The sequence below is a fragment of the Eimeria acervulina genome, genomic scaffold, assembly GCF_000499425.1.
Source record: "Eimeria acervulina Houghton genomic scaffold, Eah_scaff11, whole genome shotgun sequence".
NCBI lineage: Eukaryota > Apicomplexa > Conoidasida > Eucoccidiorida > Eimeriidae > Eimeria > Eimeria acervulina.
In genome coordinates, this window is record NW_013550385.1 from 1 (window position 1) to 17,357 (window position 17,357).

At 52.6% G+C, this 17,357-nt stretch overlaps 3 protein-coding genes across 3 annotated transcripts; 2 read left to right on the forward strand and 1 right to left on the reverse strand.

Moving 5' to 3' along the window:
• Positions 1-78: 78 nt before the first annotated feature.
• EAH_00003050 (hypothetical protein, conserved) lies at positions 79-3,778 on the forward strand (the record flags this gene model as incomplete). The annotated part of the gene is made up of 8 exons (XM_013397654.1): positions 79-1,477; positions 1,575-2,077; positions 2,248-2,333; positions 2,574-2,738; positions 2,915-3,021; positions 3,200-3,290; positions 3,376-3,492; positions 3,721-3,778. The coding sequence occupies 8 exons, from the start codon at positions 79-81 to the stop codon at positions 3,776-3,778; spliced, it is 2,526 nt and encodes an 841-aa protein (XP_013253108.1).
• Positions 3,779-5,206: 1,428 nt separating this feature from the next.
• On the forward strand, positions 5,207-11,440 carry EAH_00003060 (hypothetical protein, conserved; the record flags this gene model as incomplete). Its single annotated transcript, XM_013397655.1, has 15 exons — positions 5,207-5,326; positions 5,413-5,631; positions 5,807-5,917; positions 6,092-6,856; positions 7,181-7,231; positions 7,336-7,390; positions 7,514-7,643; positions 7,964-8,069; positions 8,410-8,499; positions 9,131-9,217; positions 9,407-9,643; positions 9,749-9,901; positions 10,105-10,207; positions 10,331-11,092; positions 11,289-11,440. The coding sequence occupies 15 exons, from the start codon at positions 5,207-5,209 to the stop codon at positions 11,438-11,440; spliced, it is 3,141 nt and encodes a 1,046-aa protein (XP_013253109.1).
• An 866-nt stretch (positions 11,441-12,306) lies between these two features.
• Positions 12,307-15,538, reverse strand: EAH_00003070 (MA3 domain protein, putative; the record flags this gene model as incomplete). Its single annotated transcript, XM_013397656.1, has 10 exons — positions 12,307-12,429; positions 12,556-12,726; positions 12,849-12,992; positions 13,175-13,330; positions 13,529-13,682; positions 14,000-14,161; positions 14,286-14,449; positions 14,725-14,963; positions 15,126-15,288; positions 15,428-15,538. The coding sequence occupies 10 exons, from the start codon at positions 15,536-15,538 to the stop codon at positions 12,307-12,309; spliced, it is 1,587 nt and encodes a 528-aa protein (XP_013253110.1).
• Between the last annotated feature and the right edge of the window lie 1,819 nt (positions 15,539-17,357).

Here is a 17,357-nt window from a genome sequence, read left to right on the forward strand (position 1 = left end):
CCCCCCCCCCCCCCCCCCCCGCCCTTTCTCCAGTTTTTTGTACAAGTGGATAGTCAACTGCTTCAATGTAAAGCCAAAATGCCGAGAAAGCGCTGGGCGAGTGCACGCCCTGGAGGCTCTCACTTGAGTGCATCGCGAGCCACCCTACCCTCACATGAAAGCCCTTCTGCTAGCAATATTCTCCTTGAAGTTTCGAAAGATCCGAAATTCTGTTCCTCAGGCTCTTCCCGTGCAACTGCCCTGAAGAGCGAGAGCGTGTTGAGCACCCACGGTGGGGATCTAACCGAAGAAGAAGTTTGCGTTTCCCCTCCCCCGGCACTTCTCCACGGTGAACACGCGTTGAATGGGAATGACTGTGCCTCTGTGGTAGTTTCGCAAGAAGATGCATGCGCTTTTCATAGTCCGCGTAGCCTGCCAGCAGACTCCTCAGACGCAGGGGGAGCTGTGATACCTCTACCACCCGAGGAGGCACCGGCTGGCAGCCTGTGTGCTGACGCCGTAAATAATACGGAACAGCCCCAGAGACTACCTGAAATGTCGGATGAAGGAAGTGCATCACTCTGCAGAAACCCAACCCAGCGTCTGAGACTAAATAACCAACAGACGGGCGCTCCTAGTATGCAAGAAGCACAGCAGCAACGACCCAACGAGGTTCAGCAGCAACAACAGCAAGCGCCAGATATGTCCGTTGAGCAGCAGCAATTACTACCGGAGCAGAGGCAGTTTGCTATGGGTAGCTCGGAGGCAAGCGCCTTGCGTCGGCCTTCTCCGCCAAACGAGAGTGAAGGCGGGTGGATTCGCGTGGAAGAGCCTTACAGGCAGGCCACAGAAGCAGTTAACAAGGAAAGTCAGACTACTTGCTTCCCGTATCAACCATCTGCCATGGCAATGGATGCTCTTCCGTCTTTGCCTCGCTCTTCCTCTCGGACGTCACGAGAGCAAGTCGCTCGCTACCCAATTTGTATCGGCAGTGCCACCCAAGCTGAGGAGGGCACCGGCGCCGAGCACAACAGCATAGGGTCGATCACTGGAATGGTCGATGGAGAGGCAAGCGAAGCAGACGGTTGGGAAGCCTCCAGCTTCCCCACAAGTTGCACGGGGACAAAGCCCGTCCAGGCAGACCGGAAGGGTGCGTTTGCTCGCCTATCCCTGTACGCCAGATCCGTAGTTTGTTCGCTTACTGATAGTCTCGGTTTGCAACAGAAGGAAGACCCCTCAAATTCAAGCGGAGCAGACGATTATTCGGAAGCTTCTGCTTCCCAGGCAGAACTGAGTGGGCGCGAGCACCAGGGGAAACGGGGGCTAAGGCGTAGAGAAAGATTGGTGCAGGGCTTGCTTGAGTGGCACCGCTGTATCCTTGAGATGTATGGAGGGACTGTTGAGGACATCACAAGACTCGCTTTGCAAGTTCTGCCTGCCCATGCAACAGGTGACGAAAAGGGAGCAGCTGGTGTTGCCATACCGCGCCGTTTCCTGCGTAGGAGCTGCTGTGACTACTACGGCTGCTGCCGCTGCTGGGAGCAGTCCTTGCACGGAGTTTTAACTTGTGCACTGATGTTTTGTTCGCCTTTCAGATGATCAGAGTGAACGCCGTTTCCTTGTAATTCAGGGGCTTTTCGACGTTTTCTGTCTCTACCGCTCCCACTTCCTCTCCCCTCCAGGAGAGCTGCTACAGGCTGAGGCGTTGCACCACCAGTGGAAGCTTCGCAGGGAATGCTCGTCAGAGACTGGTGGACTTTCAGCTCTAGCAGGCATTTGCCATGCCCCTGCGAAGCCTGTGCGTGACTGGCGGCCCGTGAAAGTGGGGGCAAGTACTTCAGAAGACCTGCCCACCTCCGTCCGGGTGGTACTTTATGGAATGATTTGTCTTGCATTGAAGATCATCCGCGCGTTGCAGCTGTTGCTGGAAGTCAGTGCCCTGCGACGAGGAGGAGAAGGCCCGCGTTTTGCTCTATGTCTTCGGCTGGAGTTGCTTAAACTCATTCTTAAGCTGATGCTCCGTTCCCTGACTCCCTTCGCCTTCTACTGCGACGAGCAAAGCATATGCCAGGCCCTCGGAACGCAAAAGGAGAAACAGGTTCGTCTTATGCAAGTTTTCGTAGAGGGAGTGCTCTTCTATAAGCCATTTTGCACGATATTTCCATTAAAGTTGAACATAGCACTTCGAGGCTCTACATCAGTCGTACCCGGTCATGAAATGATAGGAGCTTGCTGGCACCATAGTCATGTGTGTCGTGCATTCCGTAGATGATCTCCGATAGTGAAAAGCTGCAGCCCTTCTACGGTCGGCGCACTGGCAGGAAAATACCGCCCCTTCCATCTGCAGCTCGCCAGTACGCCGGGCAGACCGATTTGCTTCTCGAGGCAGTTGTGCTCATAGATACTGGCGCTGGCGTAAATTCTGTTTGCATATGAGGCGTGGCGCATGCCACCGAGCCGTTAGGTTTTGTCTTCCATCTCCGACGTTACTGTTCCTATGCTGTGCGTCCGCAGCAGTAATCGTATGATACTGTTGGTTTTGCTGCGAATTTGGTGATTGATGGCTTCTTCCAGTCTTGTTGGCGTGTTCTCAGAGTAGCCGAAGATCATCACGCACCGCATGCTACAGCTGCGGAACAACAGATTCCTCGGCAGTGGGCGCTTCTCGTTTTCGTGTGGCTCTTCAATGAGCTGAAGGCCAGTGCCTCACCGAGCCGTCTGCGACTTCTTTTCAATCTCCTGCGCTCCACCGCGTGGAGGTACTCTCTTTTTGCCCTGTACCGCCGGAGTTAGTCCGTTGCTATCTGGTGACTACATAGTACAGGCCGTTGTCAGCGCACCTTACCCGCTTTCGTGTCGTCTGGATAACTCGGTGTTTTGAGGACAACGCATGTCGTGAGTAATCACTTGTGGCAGTGTCTGATACGATTCACAGGCCCTTCCTGGCGGAGGTCCTGTATCATATTCGCCCGTTTATTCACCTCTACCTTTTACGGCGGGCCAGGAACCGCAAGTCGTGGACTCCGTGGCTCGTAGCCATCTGTGAGCTGCATGAGGCTGCATGAGGCTCCTTTCTCCACAGTTTCATATTTGCTCTGTTTGTAACAACGTCGATGACACAACGTAGAGTAGCAACAGCTGGGACTCGAGCACTGCGAAGGGTGGAGGCGGCGGCTTTGTTTATTGTTTGCCATTGCGAAAGTGCTGTGGGCTTGTGCAGTTATCGAGGCGAACTCTATTTCACTGTTGCATGGGTCTCCCCAAGTAATGGAGAACCTTTCGCCTGTTGAGGCTGCAGAGCTTCACCGTCGGTGAGTGGGTTTCGTTCATTTCTTGTCTCTGCTGTTCCGTGAGCCTGCCCAAGCTTACGCGGTATCTGTGTTGCTTTACTTGCAGCCTAACGGGGCTGCCGTACGCTCTCCTGCGGCCTCCTTTTTTCGACAAATTCCTTGCGCGACCTGTCGAGGCCATTGACTTCGTGGTGCGGCGTGTGCCGCTTCTTAACCATTTCAAGTGAGCCACAATCGTTTTGCGTAGCTCCTAACGCTGCATGTATCCCTGCGAAGAGGTGTTGCTGAGGCTTGCATTTTGTAAGTACGCAAACCAGTGCGTTTGGATATTGTGGATAGTGGAGAATCCCCATCCGCCGTCTTTTCGTATGCAGCCTGTTCTGCGTATTTATTCATTTGTGGGGTTCGGTACAGTCGGTGTGGTTCCTTGTGTGTGTGCGCCCTCCCGCAGTGTTTTGGATGCATTCCTTGCCTACAGAGATCTATACTTCACCACTTCCAACACCTGAAAACGCGACTAGAGTGCCTCCAACACACAAAGTCGCCGTTGGAGGGCCAGTCTCCTGTAGTTGGTGAAGCGGGCTTACCCGCAAAAGCAGCTGGGCGTTTCCAACAAATTCTCTTTGTAAATGCATTCCTTGGCAACCAGTGTACAGCGAGAGTCCAGTGTTCACTTCTCCAACATCCCAGTATGAAGAGAACGAACCCCTCTTCAACGTTTTCTCTGGTGGTTTTTCGAGCTGCACTGTGCTCAGTTGTTGCTCGCATATGCTGATGCATGGCGGTAGTGGAAGTATCCCCTACCAACATATTTGCCGTTTATAACTAGCGAAAACCACTAGAATTCACTTATGGCCGGCAATGGCCCGACGAGTACGGTAGTGAACAAGTGGCATCATCACTACTGGTGACCAGTGGGTTGGCGTCTTGCATGGGTGCGTCTTCCTGTCTGCTTGCTAGAGTCGTCTTCATCTGAAAAAGGTTGAGTAGAGCTGAGCAGCAAGACTGAAATGAGTGAAAATCCGAAGCTTGCGCAGATTGTGCCTGTGCGACGCTAGTCCAGGGGTGGGCAGCAGCGCTGAGGTCCCCCCGATTTTTTGTTACTACGCAGCAAAAAAAAGCAACCTAAACTATTGGCAGCTGATACTGATGGTAGTTACTCGGTTGGCGCCAAAGCAAGGTGTACTGTAGATCTCATGCTTATGGGTGGTGAAGCTTGAGGGAACCACTGGGAACTGGAGGGGGTAAGCTCCCGTTCCTAACTAGAATCTTAGTTTTTGGTGTACTCAACGTTGGAAATCCTCTTTTTTCAGAAGTAATCATACTGTAACAGCACTTCACTACTATGCGAGATGCCGGGCGTCAGGCAAAATAATGGTCTGTCTGTCTTGCCCCCCAGAAGCCCGGTGGTATGCTCCACGGCGGGGCACAGACGGATCCCCGTATTTTGCCAGCTACATGACCTTCCAATGTTCAAAAAGGTGCTTTAGTGATAAAGGAAGTCAAACTGTGGAAGTTGAATGTTGTTGCTCCCCTACTTTTTCTAGGCTGGAGGTGAGGGAGAGCAATGCAAACTGGTCCGGTGCTGGTGCAACTCGATGGGGCTTCTGACACTGTAGCATTGGCCTTCTTCTGATGTTGTTCCTCCCAAGCGCAGTCTCACTGAATCAAGGGCGCATTATACTCTCAGGAAGGTAGCTTTCAGGCCGTCGGGTGTGCGGAAAATCTATTCAAATAGAGGCTTACGCGGGCAGCCGGGTTCACCGCAGTGCAGTCATGGACTGTTCGTCCTTTTTATACTTTAGGAATGGGGACAGCACAATCGAAGAAACACGTTGGCAGGCTCGGCCTTAGAGGATCTCGCATAACCAGTTTGCACGAAAGGCGATCCTGGCTTGTAGCCGCGGGTGACCAGAGCAATCATTGTGACTATCCGCATGGAAAGCCCTTTCGGCGATCGTTTAACAGGCACAGGGGGCGTCGTAGGAGAGTCCGACGGGCTTGGCTATGCTATAAGGGGCGTCTTCCGCCGCCAGCACCCAGCGACGGCCAACTCGGTAGCTCGGTGCCGACCCCGTGGCTTGATATGCCTCAGGGCCGGAATGCTGGCTTTTTGCAAGAAGGGCCTGTCGCACATGCTCAGAGCCTGCCAAGCAAAGGTTTAACGGATGCCGAAGGCGGCTCTTCTGGAGCAGCAAATCTCGACTGCGCCGGTGACCACGAGGAGTTCAGAGCTCGCCCTTGGCAGATTTCAGCTTACTCTCAAAAGGGGGGCCCGCTGTGCACAGCTTACGCAAACTGTTTGGAGTACATGGAGGAGGACGTAATTGCTGCTCTGATTCACCACCCTCTACCGAATGAGGTGTGTTGGTTCATCTTAAAGCTGCCCACAGCATGTTGTGGTGCAAAGCATCTCGCCGGCGTGGTTCCATGTGACTATTCCCTTTATAAAGCACTGAAAAGAAAATGATCATCAGTAGTGTGCAATGACATGCTGCACCCTGTTTCTAGGACTTGTCTGTCTCCTACTACTTCAGGGACTCTCCTTGATATATAGGAGCTGCTGTTCCCTACCTCTACCAGTGGAGCCGACTCTAGAACCCAGTGCAGACGTACTAGGATATGTATATCCTGGGACGTTCTTCAAGGTAATCGTGATCTGTTGAGTGGAAGACCCCGAAAAAAGCTCAAACGCCGCATCCGATGATGCTTTACGCTCCCCAACGCGCGGCGTAGAGGGAACTCCAGCCTCTGTCACGTGGTTGTAGTGTGCAGCGCTGAGTAATATTGAAATGCACCACAGTGGGTTGCATGTTCCACAGGTCTTCAAGCGGGAGCCGAGTAACCGCTTTGAGTGCGTTGCTTTTCGCCTGCCTGACAATGCTGATGTCTTGCCTCAGGTGCTTGACATGAGAGCTTACGCTGCACAGACGTCTCATCTGCTGCGCCTGAAGACAACTGAGGGTTGGTTAACGGGGGCATCCCTGCACATGATCCGACTAACGCAGCCTGCTCGTGTTTCTGTTTGGAGGACTGCACAAGATGAGGTTGGAGCCTCCAAGTTTAGGCATCGTGTAGCTGGCTTCGCGAAAGTTTCCGCTGCAGTTGCAAATCGGCAACCAGCTTGGGACCCTACGTCCAGCCAAGCGCGTGTCAAGGGCAGCTCCGCTCCGGATAGCACTCACCTAGCGGTTGATGGGGATGCAGAAAAAGATGGATTAGTAGAACTTGAAGATGCCCTGTCGACCGGTTGGGGATCTGTTTACGCTTGTCGTGCCACCCGCTTTCTCAGTTTTCAGGAGTGTGCTAGGCTGGCGGAGGAGCGCACGAGCTACAATAGCCTAGGAAAGCTAGTGCCGGCCTCATCCATGCACAATCTTGAGGCAGCTCTACAAGAGGCTACCAAGTCTCACCTTTCGAATGCCGGCAGCTTGCGCGTGGTGTCCGCTTCATGCTTCAACAGAACGCAAAGCATGAACTCCGATTCTAGCAGAATAGTCACTCGAAGCAGCATTCGCGTTGGAGGCCTGAACCCACTGGAGCATTCCTTCATGCTATATCGCGTTGTGGGTGGTCGTGCTATCCCTGTAAGGTGAGCTCACGCTACAGCTCATTTGTGCTTGTCAGTCTGAAGCAGCAAACAGCCTGCTCTGAAAGGGGGGTAAACAAGGTTTTCTTTACTAGAAACTTCCGACGGAAAGGCCTGCTTGTGGTTGGGACAGCGCATATGATAGAGCCGAATCGTGCATTGTGCTGCAGCGCGACTCCCCATCTTGGGTCCCCCATAGTTGGGCGCCTCTTACGCGGGCAGGTCTTCCCTGTTCTCGACGCCTGCTTAGTGTCATGCATCCCGTCATGTGGTGGCCTGGAAGCGGGTGAGGACTGTATGGTGGCGGGGCTGGGTACTTCAGGGCTTGGCGAGAGCGATAAGCTTCATGCGATGCCCGTTGCTCGCCTATGCGGTAAGACGGCGAAGAGGAATCTATGCTACTTCACTCACAATAGGCGCGTACACCTTCGCGTGTGTACGGATGAGGGTTGGGTTACTCTTAATGGGCTTATAGAGCGAGTGGACGAGTGCGAGGTTGCGTATGAGCGTCCAGTTCTCTACGAAATAGTCGGTACGTTCGTCTTAAGATAGGGGTTTTCATTCTGCAAGTACTCATGTTCCAACCCTTCTCAGAACGAGGCTCAACAGACTGCAGGGGTACGCCATGATCAACTTTCTTCTGTGTTTTCTGCAGCGGATGGTTACTTGGTAAATGTGAGGCCTGCACTTGAGATTGAGGGGCAGGTCCGCCGCACTCTGCCCCCAGCTACTCTAGTTGAAGTATACGAAAGGAAAATTAACGCAGAGGGGCTTGTGAGGCTGAGGTAGGCCAGCAGCACTGGCTCTCTCGAGCTTATTTGCGGTAGGGCGTTCCCATAGGCCCCATTAATGGCGGCGAATCCGCATGCCCCGGTACACATAGTGGCTAGTTAACACTTCCGTGTCCAACACAGCAGATATGTTGGGCACGTGACCCTTCCTGCTCCTCCTCGTGCTGCAGGCTCGTTGATGGATGGATAAATGAGCGCAGAAAGAGCTCAGGGGAGACAGGATTCCTCTTCGCAACCAGAGCAGCGGATCGGCGAACACAGACACTTACGCGGCATCTCATGGCTGTCGGCTTGTTGCTGCCTGCTTTATGCAGCAGTGACCATCGCGTCAGCACAGCAGCGGCCTCTTGGGTAGCGGCGAATGCCGCGCAGTCCGCCATTGCCTCCTCAGCCTTAATGGAAGCAGTGGACACAGCCCTGGTGAACTCAGCAATAAGACCGTGTACGTGCTGTTACTGCAAAGGCCACCAAGGGGACAGAGCGTCGCTCAACGCTAAGTGGCCACCATCGGTATGTAGTACAATTAGCCCGGGGCGTCCCGATCATTGTCTTGCTTCGTCAAGGGAAATTGTGTCGCGTGTAAGCGAACCTGCTGAAAGGAGAGCCAGCGGGGTGACGGGCAGCGACGACCCACGGCAATGCATTGCAGGCCTCTCTGGGATGCATGTGCTCAAACCTTTGGCTGCCAAGGACTTGCTACTGGCAGAGTCCCCAGTCATTAAATCCCCAAGCTCCTTGGGGTCAGTGTTGCATACTTCAGGACCCCGAGGAGGGGAAGATGACAGAAGCAACACTTTCGCTTCAGTGGGCTCAGGAGGGGGCTCAGCCACTGCTCCTGCGCATATGCGGGGTAATGAGTGCAGTACGGGGCGCTGCCACAGAGGAAGATGTTTGTTTGAAGACGTGGACTCCATACTTGAGGTCTCTGATAACTACTGTGTTGGCAGTGAAAATTGCGAGAAGCATGCAGCGCCTTGGATTAGTTTGTTTTCTCTAGTCAAGGTACTATTACATTTTATCTCGTCAGCTTCGTTACTCCAGTTGCTTAATTACAGGATCTCTATGCCTTGGTTGTTTTACTTGAAGCCGTCACGTGACGGAGGGCTAATATTTGTCGATTTCCTTCGCAGGCTGCTTCGGCTTTACCGGGTGAGCTAGAGGTGCAGACCATGCGCTGTTTTCAGTGCTCGAATATCCAGGAAGTCATGTTCGAATTGCTCAGCGGAAAACCAGGCGACGTTGAGGAAGCCGGTGAACCTGTCAGGAGCTTCAGCATGCCTTGTACAAGCAGGGAGGGAGGCTCCCTGGAGTTTAGTTGGGGAAAAAGCCAGCTACAGCACAGGCAAAGCTCTATTAGAAGTATGGGTGCAAAGACTGGGACCAGGGCCAGTGGACGCAGCTTGCGGAAGTGTCGGACGAATATGCCTCACTCCTCCCTTTTCCCACAGCCACATGCTGTACGTTGTTCTTCGTCCCTGCAGTTTAGCATGGGTCGGAGTTTAAATTATGAGAACGCCAGAGCAGTACTTTCTCCTTCGGATATCCTCTACCAGTTCTGCGTCGCGGCGGTAAGCACCGAAGGGGATGTACAGTTGCCACAGCTCGGACTTCCACTGCAGTTCACCCTTCGTTCCAACCAATTTCCCTAAGCTGTTTGATTCCAAAGGAATTAATGGGATCTCTCTCGCCTATCTACGCGTTCAGGGATATCTTAGCTGTGCGTGGGCGTGTGTGAGTCGCTGTTGCCCGTTACACAGGTATACTCTTCACTTGCAGAGCACAGAGAATCTGTACCACCCTACACGGTGTACCGCCCGCCCGTTGGCAGCTTCGTTTCTCCATCGAATTATGCGCCGATATCCGTCGGGGCGTCACAGCAGCAAGCCTTGCTGCAATCCTATAGGCCATATCTGGTGATGAAGGATGGAAAGCTGACACTGGGCAGCCCTAACCGGTTCAGTAGCTTTTCCTTCCACCAGCCACCCATTTTTGTGGTGAGTCTGCACCGAGAATATGAAAAGTATTGCGGGGAAATCTTCTGGCGTGTTATAAGTCGTCTTACTTTCTGTGCCTGTTGTGCGTGCACTGCTGGATTGCAGATCCACAAAGTTGAAAGAATTTGCAATGGACTTTTGGTACGGCGTTACCTTCACGAAAGAAGCATGCTTTTGTTGATGAATGTGAACGGCGGCTGCAGCCTGGATGAGGCCATTCCCAATCCTATTCTGAAGGTTCGAGTGCATCCAACCCAGGCAAGTTCGCTCATGCATGGAGCACTGTCACATGCATGTTTGCGATTATTCATCGAGTCCGTTTAGTCACACAACTATCGGTTATACCTCATTCGTGTTGCAAGCAGTGATGGCACTTCGTGCAGAAGACATGGCGTATCTATCGCTGTTGTTTTGGACAGCAAAGCCGAAACAGCCTGCAGCCTCTGTATATTGCATTGCAGGCCAATTTGAACGAGTATTTTCTCTTCCATGGATGCACCGAAGAACGTGCAGGATTGATAGCTCTCTCTGGGTTTGATTTTCGCAGAGGAGGAGAGAATGGAGGTATTTAGTTGAGCGTTTGGTTGGAAAGAGTGAAGACGTTAGTTTCTGCACTTATCCCAAAACCTAGGGCACTGGTTGAGCCTAGTGGGATGTGGGGGCTTCGTGCTGTGCTTTTTTTCTTAGGAAAGCTGTTTGGCATAGGCACATACTTTTCTCCTCATGCAAGTAAAGCGGACCTGTATACGCGCCCCAACGACTTTTCGGCGAAGGCAGCTGGACTGTCGCCACTTTCGGCCGTCACATTTCGCATCTCTTTGCCAACTCTGCCGTTCCTTCCTGCTCGCATTACCCAGCCACAACCAGTAGGAGTGTCCACAGCTTCTGCTCTACTCACGAGCATGCCAAATAATTTGGGTACTGGGGGAACCTCGGGGGGGACGGTTCGTCGTAATGCCATCAAAACCTGTGGTAATCTTCGATTTGGCAAAGGCGGTTGGCTGGCCTCGGGGAGGGGAAGCGCGAACGCTGCGCGTTCTGCGGCAGTCAGCTCTGCACCTCTGATCACTCCAGATGCGGCTTCAAAGAAAGACAAGGAGAGGGGACGCTTCCGAGCAGTATGCGCAAAACTTACCAGGCAAGGCAGCGGGGCTAACGCAACTCGGTCGAAGGAGTCCTCGGCATCTGCTCAGGCATTAAATAGCCAAAAACATTCAACTTCGTTGCCGGCGAGCTTGCAGCAGCGGCTTGACACAAAGACGCAGCAGGCTGGAGCGAAGGGACTTCAATCAAGCGCAGTATCGTCCCCCCCGCAGCCTATCATGCGTTGCTTGCTGCTGGCACGGGTCTGTCTGGGCGAAGTATATAAGGCTCTTTCTCCGATGCCGGATGCGCGCATGCCCCCCAACAAGCCGAATTCCGCAACAGCAAAGCTAGCGTATGACTCAGGTAAATGGCGTGCAGAGTATTCTTAACATTTGGCCGAGCGCAGAAGTCGCTCCCTAGAGCTGAGATGACTAGGTCAGCACGCATACTGCAATCCCGGTCCGAATTCGAAATTGAGGCAAGTCAGTGCACACCAAATGCAGAAGATGCCTGGTGTTTGCTGTTTGCTGTTTTTTATGTTGTGTTGAAATGCTCGCAGTGATGGCGGAATGCCGCACACGAGGTGGTGTCGTGGACGGAGTTGAGTTTGTAGTTTTCGAAAGGGCTCAGGCTTTGCCAGAATTCGTCATAACGTATTCGCACGCCGCACATTGCCAATGCGCCGAATGCCATCGGCAGGGTCTCCAATAGTCCCAGACTGCTGAGAATTTACATACAGAAAGTGTTATTTTAAATGGCTACAACCATAAGTGTAGCTGTTCCCGTGGAGATGGTACACTTTCCAGAGGTCTTCATCCTGGGTTTTGAGCTAAGTTCGCTTTGCTTCCGGGTGCGACTGGCTTTGTAGTGCGCGCTGCAGCAGCAACTTGCGTATCATGGAGGTTGAGCCAAAAACGGCAGAAAACAGCTGGGAGACACTAAGCGTGCGGTTTTTCGCGTAATGTATTTACCATATCGATGGCAGTGTACATTGAATAGATGTGTCTAGGTTACGTACTCCGTAAACTCAAGCTTTTTAGCGCCCATGAACGTACTCCACCTCTGTACTACCTCTGTACCATGTCGCAATTCAAGGCAACTTATTCCGGTTTAAAGGTAGGTACGGATACCGACTTTGGTTGTCGCTCGCTGCTGCGGGGAGCGGTGTTGGGAAGACATTAGAAAGTGCCGCGTGCTGAGGGGTCATACGGCCCATCCCAACGCGCGCGGCGCAGGATATGGATTAGTCAATACCCACTGCCATTTGCCTCTTGCTCCTCTCTCCTGCACGTGTGGTGCAGAGGGGAAAGATGCCATGGTGCTACGCTGGCTCATGTACCAGCACGCACAATGCACTGTGCCACATGACTGCTAGGGCGGACTCAAGCCAGCTTTGCGCCTGCACAGCCCTACAGCATTAACTGCGTTATCAAACGGTCGGCTGGCGAAGGAGATCGGTCTCCGCGAACAACCAGCCCACAAATTAAGAACAAGCCCCGCCGACCGTCAGTAATCGTGCTTTCCCTGCTCACGAGCTTAAAGGGGGGGGGGGGGAATGGAAACACTGTCGCGCGAGTTCACTGCCCGTCTTCAACCGCTTCTTCAGCGAAAACATAGTCAGCAGGCAAAAGCCCTTTGTTCCGAGAGGCGGCAACCATGTAGCAAATCTTCTGCTGGGCGTTGGGAACGTCCAACTCGATCTGATTGAGGAACAAGAGCAACACAGGCCAGTGCAGCATTTCATGTCAAACGTTGCGTCACTGCTTGTAGTGCGACGTTTGGAACCATCTGCATTCAGCATCATTAAGTGTTGGTAACTGACTTACGTCTGGGAGCAGGTCTTTGATTTGTGCCAGCCCCTGTATGATACATTCTTGGTCGAGTTCGCCTAGCGCTCGTAATTGCTCGAGCAGCCCCACGACAGCTTTGGCGGCCTGCTCTGGATCCTTCGACCGTTCCATTGAAAAAATATAAGCCTTGCGGACAACCTCTGAATCCTGAGGTACCCACAAGCCCATCATCCATAAAACCCCTCCTTTTGCCGCATACTCCCCCCTGTCTTGGCAAGATACAAGCCCTGCTACAAACCGTTCCGTGCTGCGGTCGGATTGCTGCTCACCTGGTCCGGTGCTAAGTTCATATCTATGATTGCCTTCGCAGCCTCCGCAGCATCTAGCGTATCGAGGTACTTCCGGATGCAAGCTTTGAGTTCATGTTTGAAAATACGCGCCTCCCGCATGGTTGGGTCAGTCCCTGTCCAGATCTGCAGGTACACTTCAAATCACAGGGTGGCCTGCGGTGAACCAAGCCAGCTTGGGTGAAACACATTCAAACACGTGTGCAGCCGTCTCAGTGCACCATCTAAAACAACGGATAGCGTAATAGTTGTCACGTGCACACAGCAGGATGAAGCTCAGCTCCTTTTAACACTGCTCTTTCAGATACCTTCCTAAAGCGTTCACTCGCGGCCTTTCCTGGCTGCTCGCAAAGCCACTTCTGCGCCTTCTTAAGGACTTGCATGCCTCCACTTCCCCCAAAATGAAGCCTATACCTATCCCCCAAGAACGCTGGGGGCAGCAATTCGTCCACCACAGCCCGAGCCTGCATGCAGGTAGTGCACCGCTGGAATACTACAGCAAAAACTTGATATTCCGTTTGGGTTCACGATTTAAGACCATTTCATGAAGAAACTAAGTGTGGTTGCAGAACACGGTGTGGGAAGACTTTACCTAGCTCGTTACCCGACCTCTAGGAGAGGGATCAATACAGGGCCGTACGGTACACTACAGAAACCCTTACCAAACTCTTTGTCAGGAAGTCGTGGGCCTGGGGAACATCCAATGCAAGGTCATCAACTGCTCCAACGAGGCGAGAGAATCCGACCTGCAAGTCGTCCGGCTTCAATGTCTTCCCGTAGAGCCGATCCAAAATGTTACTAGCGAGCTCTCTGTCCCTGACAAACATAACAGACACAATCTACTGCCGCGTAGCGGTGGTACGAGATTCCACTGTCTTCCCAAATAAATTCGATGCCTAAAGCATACAAAGCCGCGTGCGTTCGAAGAATATGTAGGCAAATATTAAGTTGCGGGCATTAGAAGCTCCTGTGCGGACGGTCGGCACGGTGCAAACAGAGAGCGCAACTTCTCACGCCGCCCAGTACAGGACCGCCTGCTGCTTCTGGGTTAGCGGCAAGTGCCTAATGCGGAACTTGCATTTCTCACGATTCCCTGAGGAAACGCAACTAAACGTGTAGCATAGCGTCCTTACCTAGAACCTCTTGAATATGAAGCCACAACGAGCTTCGCAACAAATTCATGCTGGCAAAGTGGCTTGTCCTGCGCCTGGAGGAAAAGCTCAGCCTCCTGCACGCCTTCACTTTCGAAGACATCCTCCAGGAACTCAGAAAGGGCAGCTTTAAACTCTTGCATCCTGCGCAAGCCAGCATCCTCAAGAACGGGCGAAGGCGGTGGTTTTTCTTTCCTCACATGAATCATGTAGGCCCTTGTGCTACACAGAGAGGCGGACTGCCCCCTCATGTTGAAGTGTGGCTTACTGGCGCACTGCCGCCTGCACGACGATGTTGCTTGCCACTACAGCGGGGTCAAGCTTCGAGACGAATGAAGTGGGCAGACGACTGAGAACATCGGCGCCGATGCAGTTGTCAAGCAGTGCGCATTCAATGAACGCAAACAGTCGGCTCGCCACGTCGGGCACGTCCTGAACACAAAATACACGAGAAACGCAGGCGAATTTAGACTGTGCGCAAGGACAGGACAAGCACAGGCACCTGCTAAACAGTTTGGCTCGTTCCCGCCTTCAATTCTGCATGCGAACTGCACAAAGGCGACAGCGGAGAATCCAAACACACTCACCATTATCAACACAAATGCAAGCTTTGAAACGCATCGTTCCTATGTACCAGCCCACAAAACCACTTACAAATACTTCATCTCTTTCTACAGAAAGCATTTGCATTGACAGTGCTAGCCTACAAGTTCAATGTCATCCGCACTTTGCACAAGTTTTTCGAACGCCCTGCAGAGTTGCTGCCTCGTAAGGAGACCCTTGTCAGCAAGAAGTGCAAATTCTGCACTCATTCGCCGCTGGTCTTCGGTGCTCCTGTCAAGGGAGGCGCGGACAGCGTACACGACAAAGGCATCGTGGTAACACCGGCAATCCAGGGCTTGGAGCCGGGCGGCTAGATCGACCGAGTCCGCACACGCAAAGAAAGCTGCACGTAAAGGAGAAAATTGCTCGTTTCAGGTAGTCAAACGGGTCTGCTGATTTGAGCAAAGTGTCTCCGCTCAATCATGAGTATCTACATACATGTACACATACAGGTTCCGGAATGGGGCTCTATGCTCGTATATCAGCAAAAGGATGCCATGCTTACCCTTGAGCGTCTCATCAACGGCGGCGCGGAATTCGTCTGCTGTCTTCGGGGGACGTACAAGTGCTCCAGGCTCCCGTGATACGGAGAAGCAGCTCTGGTTATTTATCGTGGAGCGATAGTCGCACGCCTCTACTTCAATCACTTGATAGAAGCAGTTGTCGTCCTGCAGTGCAGGTCAATGAGATAACTGGTGGAACAACTGAAGAGCCAAACTGCACGGTCACGGTCCTTTGTCAAAGCACTATTTTTGCGAGGCAATTTTTCTGACAATCTGTAACGTAGATACAGGCGCCCTAGCTTACTTCCGTTTCGCTGTCGTACATGGGGTCGTTCGTGTCCATAGGGACAGGTTTGCACTCCAACTGGTCGCGAATCATATCGCCCTTACGGTTCAGCAGCTTGTCCGCCATCATTGCAAAGCACGAGCAAGCCGCACTTTTCTCCTTTGCCCCTGACTATCCTGCTGCCTTCTTAGGGACTCGAAATGCAACAAAGGGCGGACGCCCTCAATAACAGCACGGCTGTTAGGCCGGGAAGAGGCCTACAGGGTGGTTGAAGGGATATGAAGATGAACTCCTTATAAATACCTCCCCTCCCCTTCAGTTTTCGCCAGCTTGAAAACGCTGCCTTTGAATTAATGGGGTTTTCAGCCCTTCACAGCTCAGTGAGGTAAACTGCTGCCGTGGAAGTCCACTGAACGCGAACGGAACTAGCAACGCCTATACTAAGTCCGTTATGTTCTCTTCTCTCCCCTGCAAAGTATCCACGCACTACCAGCCTGTGCTCCCAGCACAGCTGGAACTCGCCTGCTTTTGGCCAATCTCGTACGGTGCTGTTTCCAACTGGTATGCGCCACCCAGTCTCGGAGATCGGCCTTCCTTGAGGGCTCTTCCGTGTGTACTACACAGCAAAACACCTGAAACGGGGAGCAGAGATACAGAAAACGAAGGAAAGGAAATCAAAGTATTGAAGGAGCCGGTTCATGCACAAAGCGCTGCATGCCCAAGAGGCGATGCGGAGGTGACAGAGAGTAAGATGAGGACGAGCAGCGGTGGTCTCTTCCTGTGAGGTTGGAAATGCTTCGCAGCTTAAAAGGCAAAAAAGACTCAATGAAGAAAGGGGAGAACGAGGATGTGGCTCTCACCCCACGGCCCCAAGCCCCAGCCACTATTCCTTGGCTGCCTCCGGGCACAAACACCGAAATGGAATGCCAGGCATAGCAGCAGCTAAAATGCGCAGTAAAATCGGGGGGTGACTGAAGAATTGGGGAGGCTTTAGTTGACGCTTTAAGAAAGCGTATCCAGGAACAGAAGTACCGGGCATTTACCAGTAGTCCACTGACACACGCTGTGGCTTCTGGCCGGCCGACGTCACTAGTCTGTTGCGGCGCTGCATTTGTGAGACTGCAGTTGCACAATATGGGTTTAAACTTGTGGCTCGCTGGCGATGATACATTGCTAGTAGATCCGATGGGTGGTCCTGTGCTAGCTTGCTTACGGGTAGTGCTATTCAGACTAGTCGTGTGAGGAGGGTAGGACTGTTTGTGCCCACGGTCTAATATAACTGGTTTTTGTTGAGAAGGCCCAAGGAAGAGTCGGGCATGTTTGGTTGTGTCTCACTTTGTTTTTGTACATGGTGTTGGGGGCCAAGCGGATGGGAGGAGCTTTCTGTATGCTAGACTCTGCAGCCTTTACTAACCTGCGACGTGGCCGCTGCGAACGCCATATAGTTCCACTTACTCAAAGAAATTCTTCAGTCTCTGGCGAAACCTTTTCCAGGGGCGCGACTGGACAAACCAAGGCTGGCATGTCAGGGGACACATCTGCGCGCCTGAAAGGTTCTTTGTTGTCCAGGTACACTTTGCAGTGGTAGGCATGACGGAATGATAAAGAGGAGGCCGGACGCAAGCGCTCCAACTTATGAACGTAACTTTTTTTGAAGTTGCAGATGATGCTGGATTGCTGCCCGTTGCTCTGCTCATGCTGTTGATCCGATGTTCCCAGATTCGTAGAGGAGGGGAGATAACACTACTCCTTCAGCCCTGCCACCCAACCAGTCGCTTTCGGCCCACTAATTAGATTCCATAGGCTTTCGTGGTCGGTGGATGGTAAACCCGCATAAATAGTCACTGTAGCAATTGCCAAGAGTTGAGGTCGAAATTTCGTCCAAAAATCATTCCAAGGGCACAGGTGGGCTTAAGGCTTTGCTCACCAACGGATATGTCCCGTCGCG